The 26824-nt window shown below is 50.4% G+C and overlaps 1 protein-coding gene across 1 annotated transcript; it reads left to right on the top strand.

The window, feature by feature from the left end:
* Nucleotides 1-8116: 8116 nt before the first annotated feature.
* On the top strand, nt 8117-25008 carry FAM89A (family with sequence similarity 89 member A). The gene is made up of 2 exons (XM_054576479.1): nt 8117-8404; nt 23906-25008. Exons 1-2 carry the CDS (start codon nt 8117-8119, stop codon nt 24167-24169), a joined length of 552 nt encoding a protein of 183 aa, XP_054432454.1. The 3' UTR covers nt 24170-25008.
* The last annotated feature ends 1816 nt before the right edge of the window (nt 25009-26824 follow it).

The raw sequence follows: 26824 nt of genomic DNA, 5'->3' as shown, positions 1-26824 counted from the left end.
GGGAGGGAGAAAGAGAGGGAGAGAAACATCCATGTGTGGTTGTTTCTCATGCTCCCCCTACTGGGGACCTGGCCTGCAACCCGGGCATGTGCCCTGACTGGGAATTGAACCAGCGACCCTTTGTGTCTCAGGCCAGCACTCAATCCAGTGAGCCACACCAGCCAGGGCTGGTTGCTCATATTTGAGACTGGAAATGTGAAGAGTATGGGACGGATGCATAACCCGCTTTGTATCTCTTTGCAGACCCCGGACAGTTACAGAGCAAAACCAAGAGATGATTTCGTCAACAAATGATTATTGCGTGGCTTCTACATGCCAGGTTCAAATCCGGCCCTGGGGATACAGCAGAGAACAAGGCGTCCGAGTCCCAGCTTCCTGACCGGTAGTGGCTGAGAGGGCACAATTTTAAGGGATGAAGAACAGCCCCACTTCTCATCCCGGTGTCCTCTTCCCACTGCACTGGCCACCACGTCACCTTTCCTTCTCACAGGCTGTGAAGTCCCACTTGTAGGACTGACTCTACAACTCTTTTCTGAAGACCTATGTTGCGCTTTGCAGCGTGCGAGACGCTGAGGATGACTTGATGGTGAGCCAAAAGCAGCCTCTGCCGTCATGTGTCTTGAAGGGGGTAGAGATGAGGCATCTGTAAAAGCAAGTCATGCATTCAGCTCCGCAGGGCCACTTAGTTTACAAGAGCATTAGTAAACTCCCCAAGAGCATTCGTTTATAAGACAAACTGACTTCTAGAAGCACAGGGCCTCCGCTGTCATGCTCGGCAAGCGTCAGAACCGACCTGGCCCGCGGGTTCTGCAGGACTTGCATCCAACAGGGAGCTTTTTACCCAAGGCAAGGAGGTCCCCCAACAGCCAGGGAAGGAGGCGGGCACAGAGCAAAGGCACCAAAAGGGAGCTTGTACACCGGGACGCTCAAATTTTCACCTCTGTACAGACCCACAAATGACCACGGAAGTGCCCGTGTTGATTTCGAGGTTACAAATAAATGTTAGCAAGTAGGCAAATTCTCAAACTCAGAGTCTGCAAATGCAGAACCCGTGAGTAATGAGAATGGATCGTAAAAGTTGATCCTATCTCTCTCCTGTCTGAGCCTCCAGTGTCCTGCAATTGCCCTCAGGGAACTGGGCTTGTTCACCCTCTTCCCAGCTTCCCCCTACTGCCTGCTTCAGTCCTGAGACCAATTATTTATATGACGTCTGAGCTTATGCGCTGGCATCCCCTGCTTCTTGGGGCAGAAATTGTTTGTTTGTATTCCTATCTTATAACATAGTGGCTAGCCCATAGATGTTTAATAAACAGTGAATTTAAAAAAAATAAGAGAATGAATCAGTAAAGGGAAAACAAATGAGTATGGTAGATGTCAGGGTATCTAGGAAAGATGAGAGTTAAGCCATTACTTTAAAGTTACTTTCAACTTATTGTTAAGAAATTTGCCTGGAGTGAGTACCTAAATCTATTTTAACGTTGGTACCAAACTTCCCACCAGAAGAATGAGAACGGGAGTAACCTATTTGCTGGCCCACTCATCACTCTCAGCCCTTCAGTTTGGTGAACTCGTGGGGTTGAATGTGGCACCTTTCACTTTCACTCAGTGCCTGCTGGGAACGCTGATGACTCTGTCTGCATTAATTCTGTCTGATGCTCCTGGAACTAGTTCCATTGCAATCCCCTTTGCTCCTTGTGTGGATTCCGGGAAGTGTGTGTGTGCTGAGAGCTTTCGCTTTCTTCCCAATGAATTTTAGCCCCATTAGCTGATACTCGTTTCAGCAGTAAGCAGGGCCAAGTAGGGGAACTCCGAGATTTTAGTTTCAGTGATGCTGTTATCTGAACAGGATTTGCAAAGAGCGACCCAAGCAGAGGATTCTTGGAAACACTGGCGGCTATTAGGAGGCTTTTGAATGGCTTGTTTCAACTCGAATCTTGTCAACTGAACGGCTTTTATTGTGTGTGACAGTCCCAGTGGCCATGACAGTCATACTCAACTCTCATTTATTCAGGATAAAAAAGAAAGCAAGCAGAGATAGGCTCTGAGGACCATTCTCAGATCTCTCTATTCACAGCCATCACAAGTACTAGGTTTTTTCTAAATGTCTCTTACACCTCCTCTCCATCCTCACGGTCAGGCCATTGGTCTAGGACCAGCTTTGTCTCCTGCATGGACTAAAACTTCAGTTTCTTAGTTGTTGTTTCTTTTTTTCGGCGTGCCAGCTCCTTCCCTCCCCCATTCCACCCATTCTGTGCCTGGGCCATGTTAATGCTCTAAAACACAGGTTCCTCTCTCTCCCTTTCTCTGCCATCGGTGTGTGCGCTTGACTCTGTCCTGGCCACGCCTTCTCACGAGACCCGCAGTATCATGTGATTCTTGGCCGAAAAACAGAAGCAGAATCCTCCTGTTCCAAAGGAGTCACATGAAAGCTAGTAATAACATGAGGTTCGACTCTAAGAGGAGACACTAGGGAAGAACCAAGCTGGCTCTGTGAGGAATCCCATAGAAGATGGCACACATGTTTACGCTGTGCTAGGGTCGCTGGCATCTTAGCATATCACATGGAAAACATCAGCACCATTTGGACAGCTGGGTGTGTTTTCTTGGGAAAATGAGTTTTCACTTTGTTTCTAAGCTTCTGCAACAGTAGGTTGGTTCAGTAAAAAATACGTGAGAACTTTTGATGAAAAAAAAAAAAGAAAAACTCCACGGATTTCATCATTCAAGCTCCAAAAGTACCTGTGGTTCCTTTACAGGGAAGAGCCAGTCCAGGAGCCCCAGTCTGGACTTGATGACTAATAGTCCATCCCACCTGGGCTCTGCGGCCTCCCGGCTTCCATTACCTGCCCTGCTCCGGTCATCATCCTCATTTTTGCTCGCCGACCCACTCTTCATCCCAAGGCATCTCTCACCTTGGCCAGCGTCCCAGAAAGCCTGTCTCTTTAACTCCTTAAAGACTTAGAGAAGTCCAACTCCCTCTCCAAGGCCTTTCTCTATTGATGGTTCCCATGGTGAACTTCTGGAGTCTGTTTAGGTACTCATATTATTCAATAATGCTTTTCATTGTTTTTAACTCTTTCGTATATGTATATCTGAGCTGTAAGCCCATGAGGGTTTAGGAACTTATTTTAGGTCAGTGCTGTCCAACACAAGTACAATGGGAGCCACAAATGCAAACCTTATATGTAATTATAAATTGTCTAGTAGTCTTATAAAAATAAAGAGGTAAAATTAATTTTAATGATATATTTTATTTAACCAAATATATCCAAAATATTATTAATTTAACAAGCAATCAACATAAACAACTGCTAATGAGATATCTCAATTCTTTATTTCATACTAAGTGTTTGGAATCCAGTGTGTATTTTATACCTACAGTGCATCTCGACTTGGACTGGCCACATGCCAAGCACTTAGTAGTCCTGTGGGGCTGGTGGCTATCACACTGGACAGCTCACTTGTAAGGCTAGACCTTGAAATCCCCCACAGTTGAGCGACAGCATAATGCACACAAGGAATGTGAGTCAACAAATTGCAGCTGCACTGCAGGAGGGTCTCTGGCACAAGTTTCTGTCCTTGACCCTGTTCTGTTCATCCTTGTTCATGGGTGACTTGGGTGCCGCAGTGGTTAAGAACACTACTCTGCAAGGTGCATATAGTTAACCATACCATAATGTGCACTTAAACGTTTGTTAAGAGGTGGATTGCATGCTATGTTTTTATCACAATTAAAAAAAATACTCACTCTGAGTCAGAGAGACCTTAATTTCAAATCTCAGCTCTACTACTATGACATGTGTGGCTGTGAGCAAGTCAATTTTCCTCTTTTAACTCTGGTTTCATCATCCATAAATGGGGATAATTACACCAACCTCAAAGGAATGTTATGAAGAGTAAATGAGATACTGCCTGTAAAATACTTATCCCCGTACACAAATATAGTAGACCCTTAAAAATATTAGGTTTAATAACTATTATTATCACCATAAATGGTATATTTGTTAATTTAGCAGGTGAGATAATTCTGAGAAAGATAGGTATTAAGTTAGATTAAAGGATCAAGCTCAAAAACGTTTTCCCAGACAGGATCCAATAAGTTGAATAAAACAAGATGAAATTTAATAGATATAAGGCAAAGTATCACATTTAGGTTAAAAAAAAAGCCAGCTACACAAAACTAAGCTTTCAGCTTAACTGTAGTACATACAAAAAGAGACATTTAATTATTCATTGACTAAGTTTAGTTAAGAATCAATTGTAATCACATATTTTATTCCATATTTAATGCAAAATGCAAATAGTACAAAAGGGTATAAAGTAAAAGGTTAATACTCTCCCTCTCAGACCTTCCCTTTCCTACTCCCTAGAAGTAAAGAGTCACTTTCTTACACGTCTTTCCAGAAATGCCCTGGGCCTAAATAAACACATATTTGTTTATCTTAACACTTATGGGGATAGCCTGTTATTCTCTTGTGCAACTTACCTGAAAAGTGTTAAAACTAAAGTTGGATTATTAAGTTCAATATCATTCAGAAGTGTGATGCGTCAACCCCAACTTTAATTTGGTTTTAAGCTTCAAAAGAAGTAGAACAGTAAGGGGGAGGAAACAGGCCAAGGCTGTGGAGAACCTGTCAAACACATCTGGAAACTTTCACTTACATATGAGCAGTACCTTTAAAGAAAAGTACTGACAAGCAGTATGTGTCTGGAAGAGAGTGATTAGGGGGCAAAGCAATTCAAAACCATATCCTCACAGCAGGTCAGCTGTGGCGTCTGCAGATGTCGAACCCGGAAGAAGGGACAAATCAGAGGAATGCGAGAGCTGTTCCTTGGGGAGAAAAAACAGCCACACAGGTGACTTCGGGGAACAGTGTTTAACCAGGTCCTGACAATTTAAAATGCTTTCCAAAAGCAGCATTTTTTTTAACGGATAAAGACTTTTAAGTAAATAAGGACTTTTGTGGAGATAAATGAGAGAGTGCATGTAAAAAGGCTTTTTGATTTAGAAGCCACCATGGAGGACAATTATTTCTAAAACTTAGAGAGTTCTGAAATTTGAACGGCAGGCTTTACCAAGTGTGACCCTCCAATTATTTCAGATGGTTCAGGAGAAGCTGGTACCTCATTAACAAAAATAATTACCATGTTCTTAACAGTATTTCCTTCATTATCTCAAAGTAACTTATTTATATCTTTGAACCTGGCTCATTGCCTGGCATAAAATAGATTAAATGGGAAGGAAAAAAAGGAGGGAGGAAGGGAGATATGAATGAGTGATAATAATCCAAGCATTTTTCCTCTCCTCTTAACACCATTTTCCCTTGCACCAGCTTGCCCATCAATTTCAGCCTTCTCGTGACTTGTTTTTTCACAAAACTTCTCGAATTCTCTACCCCACTTCCCCATCTCCTCTTCCATCGGATTTACTCTGAAACCATTTTGCCTCTTCTCTTCCGAAGTGCATTGTCTCGTCCGGTGAAGCCTCCTCAGCCACGTGCCTCCTCTTGCACTTAAGGGAATAAAGCTCGTGGCAGATTCTTCTCAAATGTTTTAATTTATTTACTGCATTTTCTAGGTTTTCACGATGTTCCAGAAGGCACATACCCAGTGGGTAAGGATGAGAGGTGGATTGAGAGGCTGGACCAGTGGAAGAATCAAGACGAGAAAGCCTCTCTGTGAGTCCCTGGAAGGTCGTAAGTTCACAGCCATGAAAATGTTGCCTTAGATCCACCAAGAGTCATCAGATGTCTGAGCCTCTGAGGCCTGTGCTCCAAGGTTCAGGTTCCTGACCTTGATCTACAAAGTCTAAGAAGAGGTGTGAGTTAATGAATAGAGCCCTGGATTAGAAGTCTCTATCTTCTTACTTCGAAGAGCCTGTGAACAACAAAACCAAACCAAAGAGATAAGAGGGAAAAAAAGAAAGACTGACTTAGCTGCATAGAAAATAACTGGGCCTCCTTCTGGTTTGAGATCGTAAGATTGTTATTTCGAAATTGAATTAAAGCAAAACATGTTCACAAGTTATTTATTACTTCATCCCTTTTGCAAGCATGAGCCATAAGAGACACCTTATATTGGCCTTTCAATAAGCAGACACTGACACTCCCTGTGTGTTACAACATTTGTTAGACTTTTGCATAACTATTATTTTGGGTTTATATAAATAGAGTCTTAGTTGGTACGACAGGAATTCTGTAGAAATTTCCATTCACACCCAATTGTTATTTGTTGATATAAAGGAGTCTACTTCAACATGTTCACCTCATTGAGTACCTCCCCGAATGCAGAGCCTGCCTTTAAAAGTGTGTGGTTGACATCATTTAAATTGTCCCTCATCATCTTCCCTTTATGTCATCCATAATCCTCTCGGGTATGTGTTTTAAAATGATGTCAGTGTCTTGGTACTTTGAAATGATTTCTTTCCTCATTGCACCATGGATAATGGATAACCAAGCCTCCAATCACCTAACTTCCAGTAATCTCTGAAGGACAGACAGCAATTATTAAATTAATTCATGCCAGGGTGTGAACGAGAGATCAAAATGCTTCCGTCCCCTCCTCTCCCTAACTCCCACTCGAGCAAGTTTGTCACTCTCCCAAAGACACCCACTGTCTAAACAGGCGAAAGAACGAATACCTGAAATCCGGAAATGTGACTAGGTGATTAGTGGAAGGCGAGGCACAGTGATGACGTGGAAAATTTTGAGCAGCGGGTGGAGTGCAAAGCCTGCTGGATGCCCTCAGCTCCCGCCGCCTGAGCTGGGGCTTCTCATTGTCCCTCTCACCCAGCTGCAAGGGGCCAGCGGAGACGCCTGCCAACGTTAAAAAAAACAGTTCTGGGGGGACCTTTGTGGGGGGCGTAGATTAAAGGGAGAAAGCCCCCCCCAAGGTGCTGGGCTTTTTACACTGGCTGTCTGAAGTGCTCAGAACACCTTGTAATTTATGATCCTGTTGAATATGTTTAGAACAATTGAATCCATTTAATAACTAAAACTAATAACCAGTGGGCACTAAAGTTATCCACTCTGTGTATCGGTATCTCATCTGTGGTGGGACTGTGGCTGCCAATCGGGGCTTACTTCCTTGACCCCTTCCTTGACCTCTAATCTGGTTGTAACCGTCATTTTTATTCTTTCTAGAAGGGGAAAAGCCTGTTTCTCTTTCTGTTCGCTCCCTCTGAGGTGTGAATCATGTTGTTTTTGCCTAAGTTGGTGGATACTTTCGGAGATTTAATCCTTTTCTCTACTTTCCTAACGTGTCCATTTAGAATTACTCGTGCGTTCACGGCCAAGCTGATAGACATGCTTGTTTTGAAGTCCCAAAGTGGACCTGGAGCTCTTCTGGGCTGCTGGGCCCGCGGGTGGACGTGCCGTTTACGGAGAAGGGCCGCACACCTCAGCGGACGCGTGACTTGCTGGGGTCCGGCTGGTCCAGTCCTTCTGGCGGCGAGTCTTGATTCCTCCCTTGCGGGGAGGCGGGGGTCCTGCGGCCAAGACCTCCGTCAGCCCGGACTCGTCGGTGGGTCCTGGCCTTGGGATCAGCGACTTCGGGCGGGATCGCCAGCACTGCCCGACTTTCTCTCTGACGTCCTGCGGGTCGCGAGCGGGAGCCTCTGTACCCCCACCCCCGTTACCAGCCAGCTTCATCCAAGGCATCTGAAATGGCCCCCCTCGATCATTGCGAGTAGCTTTGGGGGCTGTTCGGGGAACCCAACTGGCCAGGAGTGGGGCAGCTGGGGCGGGGCTCGGTCCCGCGAGGTGCCTGGGCAGGTGTAGGGGGCAGCCCCCTTAAAGGCTAAAGGTGAGCGAGGGCGGGCACAGGACAGACGCGGACCCGAGTAGGGGCGGGCCCTGGCGCGGAGGTGGGGCAGAGGGTAAGGGGGTGGGATTAGAAGGGAGCCAGGCTCGCGGTAGGAAACAGGTGGAGGCGGGTCTGGGACAAGTGGGCGGGGCTGGAAGTAAGCAGGGCCGGTGGGGCTCCTGGGGGCTAGTGCGCGGGCGGGGACGCAGGGCGGGGCGGGGCGGGAAGTGGGTGGGGCGCCGCCGGGAAGGGGGCGGGCTGGGGGAGCCTTGGCTGGGACAGCTGCGGGCAGGCGCGTGGCGGGGCGGGCGCGATGAGCGGGGCTGGAGCGGCGCCGGAGGCGGCGGGCGCGGCGCGGGGGCTGCGGGTGGACGGGCTGCCCCCGCTGCCCAAGAGCCTGAGCGGGCTGCTGCATTCGGCGTCCGGCGGCGGCGCGGTGGGGGGCTGGCGGCACCTGGAGCGGCTCTACGCTCAGAAGTCGCGCATCCAGGACGAGCTCAGCCGTGGCGGCGCGGGGGGCGGCGGTGGCGCCCGCAGCGCGGCGCTGCCCGCCAAGCCGCCCAACCTGGACGCCGCGCTGGCCCTGCTTCGCAAAGAGATGGTAAGGGGGCTCCGCGGGCCGGGCGGGAGGCGTCTTCTCGTTCGGGCGAGTTCGCGGGAACAGTGCTCTGCCCCGGAAGTCCCTGCGCCCACCCGCCCCTCTCTGTTTTTTGGGATTTTTGTTTTGTTTTGTTTTTTGGCCCCAGCAGTCCGCGCGGAAGTTGGGCACTGTCCTTCCAGCCACCCCTTTTACTTGCTCTCTCTGTGCCCACGATGGGACCGTCGCCCAAGGAGGGTCCTCACTTTCAAAGGGCAGCTTTCGGAGCCCCGCCGCCGCTGTCCCGCTGGCTCGGAAACTCCGGCGGCGGGAGGCGCCTTTATCACCCCTCTGAGAGCGCAGCCGACTTCCCACGTCTGGGAACGGCTCCGACTGCGCCCGCGGGCTTTGAGCTATGTGAGATCGTGTTTTCCTGCCCCGAGGAGGACAGCTTTGTCCGAGCGTGTGTAGACAGCCGCTTGGAACAGCCCTCTCCCCCTCCCCCGCACCCCAGGCGGCGCCAGCAGAATCCGATTACCGCGAGAGGGGCGGCCACAGATGGTGCGGAAGGCGAAGGCGCCCCTCGCCCCTCTCTGCGCCCGGCAGCTGTGTCCTTCACGTCTGGGGGAAGCCCGTGCGGGTCTTCGCGTTGCGTCTGGGCTGCAAACAATGGGGCTTAGTTTTCCTCAGTCCTTGGGAAGTACACGAGGTGTTTGTGTACCGGGACACGCGATTTAGAGTGACGCCAAAAGCAGGGCAAGGATTTGGATTTAGATGTCAGTGAGCCTCTCCCCAGCTTTCTCCTCCCGGTTTAGACCAGGCAAGGCAAGAACAGAAAATCTGCTCCTTTCTAACCTTCTAGCTGGTCGTGGTCACTCTCCTTGGCTGCCCCTATTTTTTAGAATCTGCCCATTTCTTTCACCTCCTATGGGTCTTTTCTCCTCCTAGGATAGGCGAATACATGCATTCTTTAATTAAGAAGTCTAATATATGAAAGCTGCTTCCCCTACCCCATAAATAAATTTGCCCAAATATTTATCATCGCAATCCTTGAAATATGCATCTAGGTACTGCTTAGAAAAATTCAATTTATGCTTCCTTTTTTTAGAGAAGCATCTCTGTTCCGAAAACAGACTTAAATCTGGAAAAGCAGCCTTAACACTTTTAAATCAATTAGATGTTGTCTTCTCCCTTTGCATCTGGCATTGAAGTGATTCCAGTTTTCTCTGAGAAGATGCTTTAAGCTTCTTATAGAATGACTTAAATTCCAAACCAACCATTTTTATTTAAAAAAAAAAACAACATTAATAGAAACCAGCGCTGCGTTTGAATTAGATAAACTTATGCCTAGTATGTTAACAGGCTGAACTCGGATGTCGGGTAAATGTGGCGGTGACATAGGAAGAGGGCGCCTCCCCACCCATAAGATTCTTACTGAAACGGACAGGAAAGCGGCGGGGCCACTCCTGTGGTCTTGCTCTTGGGTTTATAAACACGCTCTGAAGTGTTGCTGTGATGGCTTGGGAGTCGGCCTGCCATGTGGGAGAGTAATTTTCCAGGTCCCTCTGGGGCCACTGAAGTACAGCCCCAACCTGATGATTGTGCCTTGGGCCAGCGCTGTCCCTACGCCTAGCCTGTTCGGAGCCCAAGGAAAATAAACAGCCAGGGTAGGTCTGTTTGCTATTTAGCTGAGATTGAGAGAAGATAGGGCTACAGGCCTCGACAGGTCCCTTTAGAGAAGTGTCACAAGGTCGTTGGCAGTACTGTGGTCTTTGGCTTTTTAAGAGATTTACTAACTTGGAGCTGAGGGGGCTAAGAGATCTGAGGGGACACCCAAGCTGAGGCTCCCATTGGGGGGCCTTGAGAGATAAGAGCTAGAAGTTCATTCATGAATTATTTGCAGAATAATGTGTGTTGATCTGTTTAATTTGAACACCTGAGGTCAAATCTGCATCAAAGGATGCAACTAGAATTCATGGCAGAATGTGGTTAAATCCGTTTTCTGTGAGCACGGAAAGGGCTGACTTCCAGCAGTGGGCACGTGGAGGCCTTAGAAGGCCACAGGTTTCAGCAAGACAGAAGGGCTATCGGAGTGCAAGCAGGGACTGAGTGCCCCCCGGGAACGGAACAGCGTGGGGAGGCCCATTAACACTGCCATGGCCCAAGGGAGGCGGGAAGCCTCGGGTAGCCAGGGAAGGGTATGCAGTTGGAGTTTGAGGAATGAATTTGATGGGAGGGTGCAGGAGGGAGCGTGAGATGCTACAGGTGTGCGGGGAGGAGGTGAGAGCCTCCAGCAGGGTGGGGACCCGCCAACGTGGAGCAAGAGCCCTGTATAAGGAGACGCTGCTCTGAAGCAGAATCTGCAGGAACTGCTGGTTAAATATTAGAGTAGGGGAAGGTGACGACAAGGAATCAGAGGCGACTTCAGCCTTTTATGGAAAGTCCAGCAAAGCAAAACAGTTCAAAATGACAGTCTAAGCACCCAGAGATAATCACTGTCAATATTTCGGGGATACCTGCTGTGTGAGCACAATGTCAACGCTGTCTGTACTCGTACATCATCTTGTAACTTCTCCATGAGATAGATACTCAAAGTCTATTTTATATTTTTAAAAAGTCACTCAAATTTAGGTACTGCCCCTGTGGTCATAAATTCAACCGGATGTGTCCCCCTCCCCCCAAGACCTGCTTAGCCATTGCGTTGTACTGCCTGTGTGCGTGCGTGCGTGCGTGTGTGTGTGTGTGTGTGTGTGTGTGTGTGTCCATGAGCACAGGTCGCATTACACATTCTGGTTTGCTTTTGCGGGGCACATACTGCAAACATTTTCCAGGTCAATATATGTAATAATGTCTTTGGTCTCTGCATCGTATGCCATTATGTAGTGTGATGACCCTGATAATCTGTCCTGGGGAATGTGGGGTTTGTCACAGCAGCAGGGGAGTCAGGAGGCGTGGCCGCTTTGGGGGGAAGGTCGTTTGCCATGCCATCCGTGGGTGAGTGTTTGAAACACTTGGGAATGTGGAGCCGGGGGCAGGAGGAGGTATTTAGGTTTGGAGAGAAGCGATGGGTGAGGATGGTGAGCGTGAGGCCCGGGGAAGCTGGTGTCCAGGGCGTGTGAGGGCGGGGGGCGCCCATGTGGGCAGAGGGTTCTGTCCCGTGGTTGGAGACGCCCTGCTCTGCTCTGAGAGTCCTGGTTCCCACTCCAGCTTTCAGCACGTCCTGTCCCCGCGACCGCTCCTCTGAAGTCCTGTACCGCCCTGGGTCCCTCTCCCCTCCTGCAGCGGGCCCATGTGGAAAGCTGTGACGGTCACTCAGGTGGTTATTGCGCTAGAGACCAGCAAAAGTCTATTAAAACAAACATCTGGGTTTGTTGGGTTTTTTAAACATCGGAGGCTGTTTTCAGATCACACTCAACAGCTGCTCACTGAGTGTATGTCAGGTGTAAAGTGCGCGGAGGGCACAAGGACGACCAGGAGCCGTCGAGATGCTGAGGAGTGCGTCCCATCTGGTAGGCAGATGTGGGCACCTTTGCAGCAATGTGGTCGCTGCAGTTCCGACCACTTCTCCACTTCATGGCCAAAGACTCCGCGTGGGTCATAGAAACTCAGTCCGAGCTAGTTCTTGCCAAAGGAGAGCCTTGTTGCAGGGCTGGATGTCTACAGACAAGGACCAGGGCTGGGTGGCTGGGGAACTCGGGGGCCCTCTGTGGTGCTCTCCCCACCCCCCATTTCCTTCCTTTTTTTTTAATCCTCACCCGAGAATACACTTAGAGGGGAGAGGAGGGAGGGAGGGAAACATCCTTGTGACAGAGAGACACCGACTGGCTGCCTCTCTGAGATGCCATAACTGGCGACCAGACCCGTGACCTTTGCCTTGGCTGGGCCACACTCCAACCAGCCGGGCCACACCGGCAAGGGCCCGCCATCTCATGTTTCGCTGCAGTTTGGAACACGGCTTCTGTGCCGCTGCTGTCGGTTTCAGTCACCCGTCTTAGTCCCAGTTTGTACGTACCGTGAGGAAGGACACCAGGGCGCCCCGCTCTGGTGGCCTGGCCAGACCGGGCCAACTTCTCATGCTCGGGGTCAGGATCACGTGGGAGGCTAGGGATTCTCCAAAGAAAGGACAGTTTGCAGAAAAGGGGTAGGAGGCTGCTGGGCAGCCAAAGACTAGATGTCTTCCATAGGCCCCACTGTGTAGAGAAGTCCTTTGCTTGCAGGGCCACAGTGTTTGAAAGACTGGCCAGCGAAGCTGACAGGCTCTCCGTGGGCGGTTCGGATCCCTGCCCGGGGTTGGAGGAGACCCTTGACTCTGTCCGTCGGGCCCAGCCCTCGCCTTCCTTCACAGATGTCTGCATAGCCCAGCCCGCCCAGCCGCTCGGTGCAGTTAGTGCATGGAGCTTACACACCCAGAAGAGCCCGGCAACAGTGTAGAAGCTGAAAGAGAGCCTCAGGCATGGGGGCAGGAGATCTTCAAGGGGCAGCATCCTGGGGATCCTTGGATTCCCCTTTCCGAAGCAGCAGCAACAGGTTCTGACAGCTTCCACGTGGAACCTCTTTGCCTCCGTTTGTCTGTTTTATTATTCAAACCATCAAACAGTTGTCTCAGTCGCCCACCTGGGCATGAGCAGGGAATCATCTGCAGGGACCTTCTGAGTTCCTGAACTGCAGGGGTTTTGGTGAAGAGTTTAATCTGAGGGAAAAATCGCAGCAGAGCTCAGCTCTTACCCTACACTTGAAACCAGTGTCTTAGCGAGAAGACTGTGGTCTTCCAAAGGGTTATGACAAAGGTCCGACCTCAAGTCAGGCCTGGGGCACGCCATCTGACACAAGAAACTTAGCTCGCGATGCAGCATTCTTGATGGACGAGGGTCAGAGAGGCCTGGGGATGACCGATGGCCTTCACTACTGCCTTCCGGCCACCATTGTTCATTGTGCTGTCACCCAAAGGATGGGCCAGCAGCCTGGGAATCCCCTGGGCTGCTTGCTTAAATGCATATTCCTGGGCTCCGTCTTGCCCCCACAGGATCAGAATCTGGGACGATCTGTATTTCTGACGGGCTCTGCGAGAGAAAGCTCCCGAACCAGGCATCAAGAGCTTTAGTTTTGTTATGAAATTATGTGATATAATTTTGGCAAGCCACTTCCCTACTTGAGGCTCCAGATCTGCTATTGGAAACTGAGAATTAAATGCCATGAAGGATCCTTTTGTATAGCAGCAGAATTCTCCCCCCCTATGCATTTCTGGATCTTTCTGGTGCCTACAGAAGGAGTGTGCTTTGTCGTAAAATCATGTGGGCACCGGAGCAGTACCTGCCTGTCGCTCCGTACGTGGTGTCCCTGAGGACATGTGCGCAGCCGTACTTGGTCGTAAATCCACTGCATGCAAAGAATTGGGAGCAGACAAGGAAGCATGATGCAATGGTGGAAGTTTGCTGCTGGACTCCGTGCATCCACAATTACGCTGTCTGCAATAGTTCTTAAAAATTTTAGGCCATAATTAACCCGTACAATACTTGTCCCGATCCAGGCCAAAAAGAAAAAAGCTCAATAAGTATATGTAACAGCTTGTGCATGTGAAAGCCCACGTGTGCCCGTGGTGGGCGGCAGGAGTAGGGGCAGGCTGTGGGGGCGCTGGTCTGTTTTCATTCCCTTTTGATGCTACCACTAAGGGAGGTTCTACTTATACTCCCAAGGTTTAAAGATACAGAGGATTTAAAGACATTTTTTCATACCACTTAATCTTTGCAGAGACCGTAAATTAATATTGTTCCTAACTCATAAGATTCTTACAAATAGCACACCCTTTGGCCGCCCCCCCCCCCCGCTTTGGTTAAAGATGTTTGTCTGTTGCATGTGAATGTAAAAGTGCCCCAGCTGTTGGCACATTGGGCACCTCTTCACTTACAGAGGATCTCAGACGAGCCGGTGCCCAGGCATGTGTGCATCAGGAAGACGTCGGTGCTGACCTGGCTCGGGACCTGGTCCAGCATAGCTGTCGACCTTAGAGGCCAGGTGGGCAAGGATGCCCAGCGTGGGTTCGAGAAGAGAGCTGTGGCCTTGGTGCACGCCACTCCCACCAAGCAGCAGCCGGGAGCTCTGCGGTTTTGCTCCTGGAAGGCCCACCTAACTCCACGCACACTTGCTTCAGACCCCGGTTCGAAAAGTGAAAATTTTCACGACGCTGCGCAGGAAGGCAGATCGCAGGCTCCACGAACAGGAAACCAGCCTTGAGACTGGCCGGGTCAGATATTCGCCCCTCTTGCCCAAGTTCCTTCTCCCGGCCTCCTAGTCACGCCATTCCTTGCCCACATGTTCCAGATGTTTCCAAGAGATAAGTCGGTAGAGCTCGCTGGGTTGCTCCTTCTCTCCCGGGGCTCATTCCTTCACAGACAATTAACACAGATGTTTATTCTCCCCAAAGAGCTTTGGAGACAGAAAAACCCTCAGCCTTCCATAGAGTTCTACAGAAATTTTTAAAGACGTGTGGCCTTTTCAGTTCATATGAGCACTTTCTGTGCCCTTCCTTGCCTGGCCCTCAGAGTCCTGAGCTGGCCCAGTTTTGCAGGCCTGAGAATCCTGTCTTTAAGGAGTGGGGAGGGAGGCGCTGTCCTTGACCGGGGGTGGGGGCTGGAGAAGGGAAGGCCTCTGTCCTGGTCCAGCGCTCTCCGGGGGAGGGGCGGCCCCTGCCAACACCAGGACCTCGGCCTGGAGAGGCCTGGCTCTGGAAGGTTACAGAAATACACGGAGACTAAGAACGGGGAAAGAGGCTGTTTTATTAGGTTGTTGACTGTACTTAGAAGTGGAGACAAAACAGCCAGGTTCAACTCAGTTAAAGAGAAGTGACAAGCTGTTTAACATCCCTTAATTCCAGAGATATGCAAATTAAAACAATAAGGTATCCTGTTTGACCTAAGGGACCACCAGAGATTTAAAGGAATGATCATAATGAAAGGGCTTTGGGGAAATAAACACCATAAAACAGAGTGGACACCAACCACTTTCTTTAGCTTTTTCTGGCAATTCTCTGAAAAACACTAGGTGCTGACATGCAGTTTTCTGCATGTTGTCCAAGAATTTGGTTTTCTGGTTTTAGCTTCAGATTTTCTTCCTTAACTGCAACTACTCTTACAGAGAGGGCATTTCAATTAATTGGATGCCATTCAAGAAAAAGACAGAATATAAGCTGACCTTCAAATGGATCCTTTTGGGGTCCATAATTATGTGGTGGTCATATTGACAAATGTAATTTTTAAAATATTAAGTAGGAAATATATCAACCTTTGGAAGATCTGCATAATTCAGTGAATCAATTTTCTACATTTTTTTTAATCACTGATGCTTGATATCACAGTCCTGCATGATTAAAAGATCCATTCAAAGTGCAAGGCTGGTGGATTTTAATGTAACAGAGTATAAAAAGTTAATAGTTCCACACTACAGCCAGCTAAAGTGGAGCGTCAAAGAAGAATAGCCACAATTATCTTACAGGCTGTTAAAGTACTTCTTTCTCTTCCGTCGACATATCTGTGTGAAGCCAGATTTTCTTCAACCAAAACAACATGCCACAAGGGATCAAATGCAGAAGCAGATAAGCCAGACATTAAAAAGATTTACAAAATGTTATTGTTCATAAAAAATTATTAACATGTAGTGGGTCTATTATTGTTTTTAAATGGATTAATAAAATTTCTCAATTTTAATTTCTCATAAGGTAGAAATCAATAGTTATAAACAAGATCTCTTTGGGATCCTCAATAATTTTTAAGAGTAAAAAGAGGTCCTGAGACAAAACATTCGAGGATTGCTGCTTTAGAATGCGGAATTAGGGAAGACGGCTTCATAGAATTCCAAACCATTGAAAATTTCAATATATTTGAATGTTTTATTTCTATAATTGGGAAAAAAGGAAAAGAGTGTGCAAAGGCATTTCTGAAAGAAAATGGTCGATTGCTTTTCTTCATCTCTGCCTGGGACAGAACGAGAGGAAATGGGCTGACTGGTGCAGACGTTAGTTTAGGTTAGAAATAAACATACCCGTATGGGAACCGTGAAGTTGCAGGATGAGCTCCCAGCGTGGATGCGGATGCGTCCTGTCTGGTGTCAGCAGAAACCCAGCTCGGCCGCCTTACCAGGTGGAGGGATTTCTGGGAGGCAGACAGGTGGGGCGAGCTGCGGCTCTGGTGGAAGGGGTCTGTTTTCTGTCTGAGTCCCCGTGGCTCTTCGGAGTCCTGTCCTCAGCTTGGTGAGTCTAAAGCCCTGATTGCTGTGGTTCATTTGGTTGGAGAGTCATCTCATACACAGAAGGGTTGCGGGTTTGATCCTGGATGGGGGAGCCTATGAAAGGCAAGCACTTGATATTTCTGTTACCACCCCCCCGCCCCTCCTTCCTCTCTCTCTAAAAGTAATGGAAAGATGTCCTCAGGTAAGGAAATAAATAAATAAACAAAGCAAGCATTCACAGGAGATGAAGCGGATCAAGTAGCAAAATGCATTTCTGCCCTGAGAAGGAGAAAGTGCCCAGGAGACAGAGCCACAGCCCGCGGGGGAGGGGGCCTCAAAGGCCCTGCAGGGGTGTGTCTGTCAAGTTTGGGAGCCCAGGTAGTAGCGCTCAGAGCCGTTGCCCTACAAGATCAACACCAATGAAGCCTTTCTCTGCTTTTCCTTTTCTAAACAGTATGCAGGTCAGCAGTCTGCTGTCAACACATCCTTTATTCAGAAATCAGGTTACGGTTCGTTAGGGCACTGCTTTCTTTATTACATCCCAGTCCTGCGGATGCACGCTAGACACCTGATTAGATTTGGGGCATTTACCAAGTCTCGTCTGAGGTACATTTACAGGCGTCTGTATGTGATTATTCATTCATCACATTTAAAAAAAAAATGAAACGTTCTCTCGATGCAAATGAGCACACAGTCACAGCAGAAAATGGAGAAAATTCAGAAGAGCCAAAAATGTCTGTGAACTCAGGGCTGGCAGTGTGGGTCTTCCTCCCGGTGCGGGCTGCAGGCAGTGCAGCCTAGCGGTCAGAGCGCCAGGGTGGCCTCCTGCGGGCCGGCCCAGCGCCCTGCCCTGCCACCCTTCAGCGCTTCCTCTCCTCGCCTTAACAGAAGCAACACCTACTCCCACGGCCAGGGCGGGGATCGATGACACACTTGCGTACAGCCGATGGTCGCCTCTGCAGTCCGTCCCTGGGGGTGAGCTAGTTACCGATTAAAAGCTGTGCAGTATTTTCAGGCTTTTGGGAGGCATTGCCAATCAGTCCTCCACACAGGTTTTCCAGGCGTCCCTGCCGGGACTCAGTTCGCAGTCTAACTAGCAGTGTGCATCCATTTTAGTATACCTTCTTCTTATAACTAATTTTTAAATGTAAGAGTATCATAGCTTGTTGGGGCAAACAGTTAAGCAGTACAGAAGGCTCTAAATACCCAATCGCACTTTCCAGAAGTAAGTTCTGCTAACCGTCATTTCCTCTTCCAGTCCGAACCTTTCAGACGTGTGTGCATAAACATAGAAAGTGAGATCCTACTAAACATACTGTTCTGTGACTTGGACTTTTGTGCTTAACAGCAGATGTGAGCTCTGTTCTACTCTAGTATGTACGGAACTGCTCATTGTTTTAAATGACTTCCTAGTGTTCATTGTGTGACTCTACCATAATTTTACATGTTCCCATCGCCCATCGTGTTTCCATCTAAGCTTTCATACAACAAACTCTCTCTGCACCTGTCCCCGTATTTCAGGACCCCATGCGACAGTTTCTGATTCTACAGCCTCACATCCTCCTGCCCAGAGAAAGGGGGTGCTCTTCATCTCAGGTTGGGGAATTGCATAAGCAGGAGATGGTGCGCTGGCAGCGGGGGGCAGGGGTTTCATGTCAGAGTCCATCCCAGTATGGCTTCCTGAGGCTCCCCTGTCCCAGCGCCCAGACCTGCTTCCTCACCGGTGCCGCTGCGGAACCTGCTCAGCGTGGGGGACCAGGCACAAATAAGACCGGCTCCTTTATGTTTGTTTTGTTTTCTACTAGTTGCTCTAGTTGCGCAGTTCTTTTTGTTTGTGTCTTAAATGTGCTAGTGAATTACCGCAACTTTTATTTTTCATTTTTAAAATGAAACAAATGTTTTCTTTCATACAACTTTTTTATTTCTAAAAAATAGCCTGAAGTATTTCATGATACTTTGTTTTGAATCGACAGAAATTTCCCTTTAGAGGTTCCTTTCATCTTCTAAGGCTTGTTTCCTAAATGTAATGCTCCTATTATAATTTTTTAAAAGTAAGAAATTCCCTCTCCCCATTCCATGCCCCCTCCCCCGCAAAGACACGCAGAGACTCAGTGACCCGAAACCCCCCCGCTGGGAGCTGCTGCCCTGCCTGAGGTGTGCTTCTGCGGCTGCCGGCCCATTGTGAACCTCTGAAACCATTTCAAGAGAGGCTCGCGATTGCCCAGCCCCACTGCCGATGTCGTGGGTTGTAGCACCTGCGTTGTGCCGCGCGTGGGTGCAGTGGAGCCTGTGGGAAAAGACCAGAAAAAGCACAGGAAGGAAGCAGGAAGCCTGGACAGAGGGAGGCAGGAATCGTGCTGGCAGCGTAAAGCCGTGGAAATGAGCGGACTGTTCTTGTCCTGAAGGTCTAGGATGAAGGGCTCCAAATCCCAGGGTCTTAGGATTCCGATTTTTCTTACATGAGCCTCTCTGGATTTTTTTTCAGGGCGGGCTTTCAGGAAAGAGCTTGTTTTCTGAATCCAGCTGTGAATTAGGAGATCGGCCGTCCTTCAGGGACATGTAGGGACCCATCACTGAGACGACTGGCTCTCTGTGCTGGTGGGTTGGGGGCGGTGGCAGGGGGGTTAGTGGGTGCCCCCCCTAACTATTTTTCTGAAAGGATGAGAAGTTCCTTTTCATGGGGGATTTAATCGTGTCCTGAAACATAATTCTGCACTTTAGTTCTCGGGTGGCCCTTCAGTCCCCTTCCCACGTCCCTGGACCCCGTTCCTTAGTGCTGAGAGACTGACTTCGTGGGCTGGCTGTCTCAAGCCTCTCCCAGCGCACACAGCTCGCCTCTCCATCACCTGTGGTGCGGAGGGGAGGACGGGACGGGACGGGACTGGGTTTTGTGTCTTCTGCTCCCATCAGGCAAGGGGTGTGTTTTCAATGATGTGGTGAAAACCGCGTCGTGCGAGACTCTTCTCGGCCACCTTGGGGTGCTCTGGGCAGAAAGGGCTGCCTGGCCAGCCTGCCGCCGCTGAGCCTGCCTACGGGGCGCAGCGCAGGTCCTGCTGGCCCAGCTTGACCCCACTACCGCCGCTTCTGCAGCCAGAGGTCCCCTAGGAGGGCGACTTGGGCTTCTCCACCCAGGTGCTTCCCCTCGCGTCTGCTCTGCCAGGCTCTGCGCTGGGAGCTGGGGGAGCCCAAGCCGGGTGGTGCTGCCGCATCACAGGCTTGTCCTGAATTAGAGGAAGGAAACCCGGCGTGAGCTGTGGTGTGAGGCAGAGAACAGTAAGTGCCCCCGGACAGGCAGAGAAGGCGAGGGAAACGTGAGGAACAATCGTGGCTGGGCCAGGTGAGCAAGGAGGCTTTAACAGGTGCGGTGGGGACATGCTGGGGATGGTCTGGGTGAGGGGCCTCGACCTGACCCGTTGTGTGAGGTGCCGGAAGGGGAGAAGGGATTATGGAGCGCCACCTAGGGATGTCCAGCTTCCCTCTAGAAAATTCAAGCGCAAGTGTTTAAACGCCCACAGCCGAGGCAGACGTTTCCTGGCTCGGTGGCTAGGTTTGTTCATGTAGCCACCTTCCTCACGTCCTTCTAGCTCATTCGGAGGGCTTCCGGTAAACTCAAGAAAGTGTGGTGCCTGAAGAAAGCAGAGGGGCAGCTGGGTGGTGTGTAGGCGTGTACGCGCCTGTGAGTGTGTTCAGGGCCCTGTTAAGTCAGCCTAAGTGCTGGGCGTCTGTTGGGTAAGAGGTGTGTTCCAGAGCCACTGTATCCTAGGCGGGTCAGACCTCAGTTTCTAGGCCAGCGTTCCGCCCGATGACAAGGCGGCTTTGTGAGTCATCGGCCGCTGCAGTGCAGAGGGTTCAGGACAGCTTCCTGCTCCGGCCTGGGGGTATCCTCCTAGGCTTGGGTCCCCTTGGAAATGGCAGCTACTGGAGGGAAAAGCCTTGGGGCAGTACTGTGTCGTGGGCAGTCAGAGCCTCCAAACCTGGCGAGGGTTGCAGAGCCCAGGCCCAGGAAGGCGGAGGTCAAGTCAGGTCCAAAGAGGCGTGTTGCTTGCTGCTGCTTGTGTCTTGTTCCATCCTTGGGAAACGGCCTTGGATCACCCACGCGATCTATGGGGAGCAGAGTGACTCAGTAGAACGATCTCCACGATTCCAGATGAATCTTTTATGATTTTTTGAGCAGATATTGGTGTGCCTCTGGGAGGGTGTGTCTTATGTTATTAAAGTTTATATTCCTTGTATTAAATCCTAGAAAAGATAGGCTGAGTCAGAATCTTGTGGCTGGTTATTGTTTTCAGATTGAGAACTGTAGAGGACTCTTGGAAAATTGGAGTTAGTCCAGAAGAAAAGTCTAGGTGGTTGATGGACCAGAACGTCCCCACAAACAGCAGGAGGACCTGAGGATATTAATGCTAGAGAAGACAAACAGTTTTTCTCAGGGGCGGGGGGAAGGATACAATGAAAATTATCTTCAAGATAATTAAGAGAGAGAGAAATTACATTTGTATGTGCAGCAGTTATACCTGGCATCTGGGGTGTGTAGAACCTGTAGATGGCAGATTTTGACTTTGTATAAAGAATAATTACATCTGTTTGAAAATGAATGAACTGGTTTGGAAGGCCTCCTCTTGGGGGTTTGAATTAAGACATCCCAGGTCCTTTCCTGTTGGGGAGTCTGCAGTCGCCACTCAACAGAGCAGAGTTGCTGGTTAGTTTCCATCTTGTCCGACTGCACTGGCTGCCTTTGCCTCAGGGGGCCGGGTGGTCCCGCTCAGTGTTCGGTGTTGGAGAGGGGGGAGGGGTACGTGGCAGCACACGGGGCCCTGGCGCCCAACGCGTCCCGTCCCTGCCGTCCCTTCCTGAGGCGAGGATCCACGCGCCAGCAGAGGGGAAGGGATGACAAAATTCACAGTACCAGCTGTTGCTCTTCGTAGGAGTTGGACAGTTTGTCCGGGGGAGGGGGTGGGGGCAGAGCCAGCGTTTGACCGCGGGCAGGCAGCCTCCAGAGCCTGCGTTCTCCCTGCTCGGCTGCCTGGCCGGCCGCACCTCAGCGCTTCCAGGGGACTAAATGTGAGTGGCCCAGGCAAGATACCTGTGTCCACACTGGTTCTTCATTGGAATTGGAGATCAGAATTGTCTGGGTAATTTTTTTTTTTACGATTTTATGAATCTGTATTTTATTTATTTATTTTTAAAGAATATATTTATATATTTTTAGAGAGTGGAAGGGAGGGAGAAAGAGAGGGAGAGAAACATCCATGTGTGGTTGCCTCTTATATGCCCTCTACAGGGACCTGGCCTGCAACCCAGGCGTGTGCCCTGACTGGGGATCGAACCAGCAACCCTTTGGTTTGCAGACCGGTACTCGATCCACTGAACCACACCAGCCAGGGCTTGTCTGGGTAATTTTTAAAACACAAATGTCAGGGGCTCACTTTTCCAATCCACACAACACATTCTCTCTCTCTCTCTCTCTCCCCCTCTCTCTTCGGGAACCGGAGTGATGGTGTCTGACTCTGGGACGTGGCATGTGGCAGCCTGGGCATCGCGTGGTGTGCCTGTGCCTTACTGGTTCAAGGTGCAGGGGCCATGGAGCCAGGTGTGCCCTCTAGGAGCAGCTCGGGAAACTCTCCCAGAGGCCTGCCGTCCATTTAGAAGGAAGAAACAGCGGTTTACCACACTTCGTCCCAAAGTGCTCGAGCTCGCCCGCCGTAGGCTATCTAAATCCCTCATTTACGAGCAGGTTGAGAGCAGGGCCTGAACAAAGCTGGGCCTGGAGGCCCTGTCCCCAACTTGTGGGGCAGTCCCTTCCCAAGAAAGGCTCCTCGTAGGAATTCTAGGGTAGAAAGAATTCTAGAATAATGGGGAATCTCCTCAGAAACAGCAGAACTTGCCCCTCTCTTTGGAAGTCTTCCGTTGAGCATCTTAGCAAAATAGGCTAAATCTGTGTGACCTGGTTCCTTGTTTATGGTCTGTTCAGCGGTGGTGGAGGGACAGTGTTTGCTTGGTGGCTTCCAGTGGCGGACGGGGGTGACGAAGAACCTGGAATTTAACACCCACCCTCGTCACAAGATGAACGTTTCTTGCCAGGGCCCCAGCTTCCCTGGGCGGCAGTCAGGCGGGCTTGTGTGGAAGCTTCCTTTGCTGGGGAACCGGGAGGGCTGGTCTTCCACCACCGCTCTGTTTCCCCGAGTCTGCGTTCCTGCCTCTTCAGCGCTTCAGTCCGGGCCTCTGGCGCGGGGCGCGCTTCATGGCTGCTTGTTACAGTGAACCGATATTTCCTTTAATCCTCCCAGTAGGCCTGTAAGAGAAATTATTTTCCTGTGTTGTCATCGCGAAGGCCCAAGGGCCAGGAGGAGAAGGCGGGCCTGCTGGCATCTTGTCTCAAGTTTCTCCCCGGCTGTGTTGCTCAGGGTCACTGTCACCAGAGGCCCCAGACTTACTGAACCTGCACCTGTGTGGGTCCCAAGATCGCCAGGTGATCCTCACGTGCAGAGGAGTGTCCGCTGAGCTGGCTGAGGTGTGCTTCCAGGAGGATTTTAACCCTCCTCTTGGGGGTGGGTGGAAACAATGCATTTTCTGTCCTGACTGCGCTCTTTTGTGGGGCAGGCTGTGGGGAAGGGGGAGCCGGCAGATCAACAGATACGTGCCTTTTCAATGTTCTTTGTTCTGTCACCACTTGTGAAAATAGTTCCCAGGAGACTCGTCGCGTCCTCCGTCCTGCTCAGCTTAGTCTGCCGCTTGCTCTGGGGACGGGTCCCACCACCGTCTTGGGGGGGACAGTCCCTTCTCTTGAGGGACTGGACCCCTTCTCTTGAGAGCCTGTAGGCTGAGCTGGTCAGAGGGCGGGTGCTCGTGCGGGCAGTGCCTGACGCTGACCGGTGAGCCGCTGTCCCCAGCAAGGGGACGGCGTTGCCCCAGGGTGCTGACAGTGACTGTCGCAGCAGGGTCTTCTCTGAACCTGATCCTGGCATGAGGACAGGACACCCTTGTGTCTCGGCATCCGACGTGAAACCCGCTGGGGCCACCAGAGTGTGATGCTGTTGCATCGCAGGGCGTGCTGGGTAACCTCTGCAGGCCAGGGCCTGCCCGCAGGCGCGACTCTGCTGACACTCGGAGGAGTGATGCCTGAGGTGTGGACATCCCACAACCGAGGTTGCGTCAATACGGGCAGCCTGAAGGGTCCACGGGTGCCCCGAGTCATCAGCCGCGCAGGAGGAATGTGCTGGCTCAAGCAGACCGGGGCTGAGTGTCCCGCTAAAGTGAAACTCCCGTGCTGACTTCTTGTTTTTGCCTCCCCACCCCTCCCTCAAGGTCGGCCTGCGGCAGCTGGACATGTCCTTGCTCTGCCAGCTGTACAGCCTCTATGAGTCCATTCAGGAATATAAGGGAGCGTGCCAGGCTGCAGCCAGCGCCGACTGCACCTACGCCCTGGAGAATGGCCTCTTCGATGAGGAGGAGGAGTATTTTCAGGAGCAGAGCTCGCCCCACGCGGGGCAGGAACGAGCTCCCCCGAGGGACCTGTCCCTGCCCACCTCTGCCCTCGCCAGCAGCGACTGGATTCTGGAGTCCATCTAGAGGGTCCCCGGAGGGAGGCGACTGACTCCTGGACACACTGTCAGCACTTGCTTCTCTTGCAAGGAGGCACCTCTGCTCCTCTCCCGGGGGCGGTCCCCAGGCCTGTGGGACCCGTGCGGCCAGGTGTGTGAGCAGGGAGCTCTCCATGGAGCCTGGCGACAGTGTGTTTTGATGGCCGAGGTTCTGCGGTACCGTGGCCACCCTGGTACCGAGCCTCTCCTGCCGGGGCTCAGGATGAGACAGGAGGATCCCAGAGAAGGTCTTCATGGTGTTGCCTGCCAGACGACTTCTAGCTGGTCACTCCGACAGGCCGCAGACGGCCTGCACCTCCGCTGTGGGGTTCGCCTCCAGTCTGCAATGTATCAAAACTAACATTTCATGCGCCCTTCCTCAGTACCATCGGCAGCCTTTTCTGCCGTTTATGAGCTTTTTGAGCCTCCTGGTGGAGCTTTATTTATTTGTCAGCTTCGTTACTAACTGTCCGGGTGACTCAGTGGAAGATTTTTACTGGAAAAGTAAACGTTTCAGGTCATGCCAATCAACTGCATTCTCTTACCTTGTCAAAATAGATATCATTCTTGCCCATCAGATATAGGAGGAGGGAAGAGAGTATGAAGATATGTTGAGCTGGGGGGGAGGAAAACGGGGCAAGCTCCTGTTCTGTGTCATCTGCTGCGGTGTGACCAACGTGTTTCGTTTAAAAGATTCTGGATGTTAACTAGTATGTTAGAAAGCGAACCCCTTTCTTCACTCAGAACAGCGATCACCGTCAGCCTTAATGTATTTATTAACATCCTTTATGAACACTTTTCACTTTGTAGTTTAAAAAACGAGGATAAAATGTTGAACTCTGTGTCTGTGGTCGTGTGTTCTTTTGGTCTGAATTCAGAATCACCCACTTTCATAGCTTGAATACATTGAATCTAATCAAATACAGAAAGAAAATTACATGTGGCACATGAAGAATTTGAAAGAAGCTCTATCCCCCTGTTGGCTTCTTCGAGTGTTGGATCCGCAGTGGACCGTTGGCAGGGAGGCCTCGGGGCTGTTCGGCCTTTGAATACTCCAGACCCCTCGCTCCTCTTCTTCCTTTTGGTGCGATAATTGCTTCATAGCGCCTCTTCTGGGTCAGGGAAAGGAAGTAAAACTCATCCTCATGAACTGGCTTGCTGACAGCCTGTTGTGTACGCGACCCGGTGCCAGGAACTGGGGTGAGGTACAGAGAAGGAAGCTCGTTCCTGCTCATTTCCTGTGTTGAAAGTAGTACTAAATGAGGGATGGCTTCAGCGTGTGACATACTGTCCAGTGGCGAGGAGAAGGTGAAACTGTCAAACCAGGGGAAGTCTGTCCCTTTGAGGCCGGGTCCCTGCTTAACTCTGAGTTGAACTCGAGGTTGGCTGTCCTCGACCCCGACCACAGCAGAAGCACTTGGGGGTCCTTCAGAAAAATAATGACCTCATTCCGATTTCCTTAGGAAGGAGTTGAGGCCTGGGCAAGTGGACAGTTACAGATCTAGAGTAGGTCTGGTGTTCCAAATGGGGTCCATGGAGCACGCAGCATGGGAAACGTGTTGCAGAGACACTGTCTTCTGCCCCTCCCGGGCCTGCTGACTCAGGCCTTGCATCTTTAAGATGCAGGCGATGAGTGTTGTGCACCAAGTTCAAGAAGCATGGCTTTCCGTCAGCCCGGTGCCAATACTGCTGTTCTGAGGGCTGCTGTGTCTCACAGCACGAGAGAACGCCTGGCCCCCCGGCCCCTCAGCATGGCTGCGAGACCCAGGCCTCTGAGAGCGGGCGCGCCACTGCTGGGTGCTGAGCTTGCCACTGGCTCGGGCCAGCGGGCCCTCTGGTTCAGCGTCGGCTCCCCCTGGTCTGCTGCCCCTGGCTCTTCTGGAAGCACCGCGATTCATAGGGAGAGCTCATCTCGCTGCTGCGGGATGTTCTTATCAGGGTCAGAAGTGGAGGGATGAAGGCATGCGAGGGCCTTGCCCTTACTGTTAGGAAGGGCAAACGCAGGCCTTGTCCAGTGGAGGAGTTGCCACGTGTACACAAACCACCACAGACCTCAGTGCTCCACTTGAGATACTATACAGAGTAAATAATGCCCCTGTGTTATTACAAAAATCTTTGATTCCAACATCATAACCGTGTGATTCTGCAACATAACAATATCACACTCAAGCACACTGTGTGACATTTTAGGTGAAATGTTCAAATTGCTGTTCGTCTTGTGCAAGACATTCACATACCCTACCAACCACAATCAAGCAAGCCTTGCTTCTACTGGACCCGGTATGTAAATAACCTCAAACTTTCTCTTACACCAAGTGTAATGTACTATTGTAAATACAGCTTGGCAAGGGATAACAAAATTTACCAAATCATAAAATGTTTTCTAAACTGCACTCCTTGCAGCGGTCCCCCAGGTGATTGGAAAATAAATTCAGCAGGCATCCCTTCTTGCCACCTGGCATCAGTCGTCACCTGCAGGTTCGGAGAGTGTCTTGCCCCTCAGTGGCCAGCAGAGCGCCGGGTAGATGGTAAAGTGTCCAACGTTAGCTGGTGAAGGTGGAAGAAACCGTGTTCCACTCTGACAACATGCAAGGAAGTTTAAGAAAAGCTCCTTTAGCTTTCTAATAGTCACTTAACCAGCCTG

Source organism: Pteronotus mesoamericanus, unplaced genomic scaffold, assembly GCF_021234165.1.
Source record: "Pteronotus mesoamericanus isolate MK-2021 breed Mesoamerican mustached bat unplaced genomic scaffold, CSHL_Meso_final contig_347, whole genome shotgun sequence".
Taxonomy (NCBI): Eukaryota; Metazoa; Chordata; class Mammalia; order Chiroptera; family Mormoopidae; genus Pteronotus; species Pteronotus mesoamericanus.
Note: the sequence above shows the minus strand (reverse complement) of the source record. Positions and strands in the feature narration are given on the sequence as shown.